Source organism: Limulus polyphemus, unplaced genomic scaffold (genome assembly GCF_000517525.1).
Source record: "Limulus polyphemus unplaced genomic scaffold, Limulus_polyphemus-2.1.2 Scaffold5600, whole genome shotgun sequence".
Lineage (NCBI taxonomy): Eukaryota > Metazoa > Arthropoda > Merostomata > Xiphosura > Limulidae > Limulus > Limulus polyphemus.
The window spans coordinates 54,586-57,205 of NW_013671210.1; the positions used below are offsets into that span (position 1 = coordinate 54,586).

At 32.7% G+C, this 2,620-nt stretch overlaps 1 protein-coding gene across 1 annotated transcript in view; it reads left to right on the forward strand.

Moving 5' to 3' along the window:
* The window catches only part of LOC106472775 (Down syndrome cell adhesion molecule-like protein Dscam2), a 41,787-nt gene that overhangs the window by 30,044 nt on the left and 9,123 nt on the right, over positions 1-2,620 (forward strand). Inside the window, exon 6 of the mRNA XM_022401305.1 lies at positions 658-927. Coding sequence (XP_022257013.1) covers positions 658-927 — 270 coding nt within the window. The remainder of the gene's footprint in view (positions 1-657; positions 928-2,620) is intronic.

Consider the following 2,620-nt stretch of genomic DNA (forward strand, 5'->3'; position numbering starts at 1 on the left):
TTACGCTCAACACCAAATCTAGTCTGTAATTAGACTGAACACCAAATCTAGTCTGTAATTAGACTGAACACCAAATCTAGTCTGTAATTACTTTGAACATCCACGTTAACCTGTAATTATCCCTAACACCTAAGTTAGTCAATAGTTATCCATAACACTCAAGCAAGTAAGTAATTACCCGAAATACATAATAATTTTATACTGCGTCTAGCAACCTATGAAATTCATAATTAATCCAGTTAAAATAACCCCGATTAATGTTATCTTGGTTGTTTGACTAGTCACAGTTGTAAACTAAACTGAAACTGTTTCTACTTATCAAAACTTGAAAATAATTTATCCTAAAAATGGAGCATGCGCGTCAGAATTGAAAAACACGTTATTAAATGAAATTATTCAGAAAACAATGTAGTGACATCTAATTAACTAACATTTACATGTTCAGTAACATTTGAAAAACTCAGATGCTAATTATGTACAGTTGTATCTAACATATCAACTTCGGTATGAGATGGCTTAGAAAAGTTTCTACGAACGTAATTTATGTGCCACTTTTAATTAATTTAAATAATAAGGAATGAATCATCCAGTAACAAGCATTATTGAATAAGTGATTTTGTTTTTCCATAATTAGTATATGTTTGCATTTTCTGATAGGTCGATTAAAGGTCATTGTTATACCTAAAGTCCAAATAGTCGAGGTAGGTGGTATAGCTGTTCTCAACTGCACCATTGACGGCTTTCCCATCACCGCCATTACGTGGTTAAAAGATAAGCGACCTCTGGTGATAGACCCAAGAATTTCCTATTTGTCTAAGACAGTGATGAAGATTTCGTCAGTTCGTAGAACTGACAGTGGGATGTATCAGTGTTTCATCTTCAACGACGATGAATCCGCCCAAGGAACGTCCGAGTTAACAATAGGAGGTCTTCAGTTTGTTTTTCTTGTTTCTTCTTGCTGTTAGTTCTAAGACTTCGTTTTTCTTCTTTCGTTTTACTGTCAGTCCTAAAGCTTTCGTTTTTCTTGTTTCTTTTTTTACTGTTAGACCTAACGCATTCGTTTTTTTGTTTCTTTTTTACTGTTAATCCTAAGGCGTTCATTTTTCTTATTTCTTTTTTATTGTTAGGCCTAAAGCATTCGTTTTCTTCTTTCTTTTTACTGTTAGCCCTAAAGCGTCTGTTTTTCTTGTTTCTTTTTTACCGTTAGGCCTAAGGCATTCGTTTTTCTTGTTGTTTCTTTTACTGTTAGTCCTAAGGCGTTAATTTTTCTTGTTTTTTTTTTTACTGTTAGGCCTAGGACATTTGTTTTTTCTTGTTTCTCTTATTGTTAGTCCTAAGGCGTACTTTTTTTTACTGTAGTCCTAAGGAGTTTTATCTTGTTTCTTCTTATTGCTAGTCCTAAGACTTTCTTTTGTTTCTTTTTACTGTTATTCTTCAGGTATATTTGTTTCTTTTTTCTGTTAGTTCTAAGGCGTAATTTTTTCGTGTTTCTTTTTTACTGTTAATCCTAAGGCGTTCATTTTTCTTATTTCTTTTTTACTGTTAGGTCTAAGGCATTCGTTTTTCTTGTTTTTTGCTGTTAGTCTTAAGGCGTTCGTTTTTCTTGTTTATTTTTTTTACTGTTAAGCCTAAGGCGTTTGTTTTTCTTGTTCCTTTTTACTATTAGGCCTAAGACTTCGTTTTTCTTCTTTCGTTTTACTGTTAGTCCTAAGGCTTTCGTTTTTTTTGTTTCTTTTTTACTGTTAACCCTAAGGCGTTCGTTTTTCTTGTTTCTTTTTTATTGTCAGTCCTAAGGCGTTCGTTTTTCGTGTTTCTTTTTACTGTTCGTCTTAAGGCGTTCGTTTTTCTTATTTCTTTTTTACCGTTAGGCCTAAGGCATTCGTTGTTTTTGTTTGGTTTTTTACTGTTAGATCTAAGGCGTTAATTTTTCTTGTTGTTTTTTTTTTTTACTGTTAGGTCTAAGACATTCATTTTTCTTGTTTCTGTTTTCTGTTAGGCCTAGGACGTTTGTTTTTCTTGTTTCTTCTTACTGTTAGTCCTAAGGCGTACTTTTTTACTGTAGTCCTAAGGAGTATTATCTTGTTTCTTCTTATTGCTAGTCCTAAGACTTTCTTTTGTTTCTTTTAACTGTTATTATTCAGGAATATTTGTTTCTTTTTTTTGTTAGTTATAAGGCGTAATTTTTCGTATTTCTTTTCACTATTAGTCCTAACGCGTATTTTCTTCTTGTTTCTTTTTCTGTTAGTTCTAAGGCGTAATTTTTTTCGTATTTCTTTTTACAGTTAGGACTAAGGCGTTCGTTTTTCATGTTCCTTGTTACTGTTAGTCCTAAGGCGTTCGTTTTTCGTATTTCTTTTTACTGTTAGTCTTAAGGCGTTTGTTTTCCTTGTTCCTTTTTACTGTTAGGCCTAAGGCGTTCGTTTTTCATGTTCCTTGTTACTGTTAGTCCTAAGGCTTCGTTTTTCGTATTTTTTTTATTGTTAGTCTTAAGTCATTCGTTTTCTTGTTTCTTTTGTACTGTTAATCCTAAGGCGTTAATTTTCTTCTTTCTATTTTACTGTTAGGCCTAAGGCGTTCGTTTTTCATGTTCCTTTTTACTGTTAGTCCTGTTGCGTCAGCG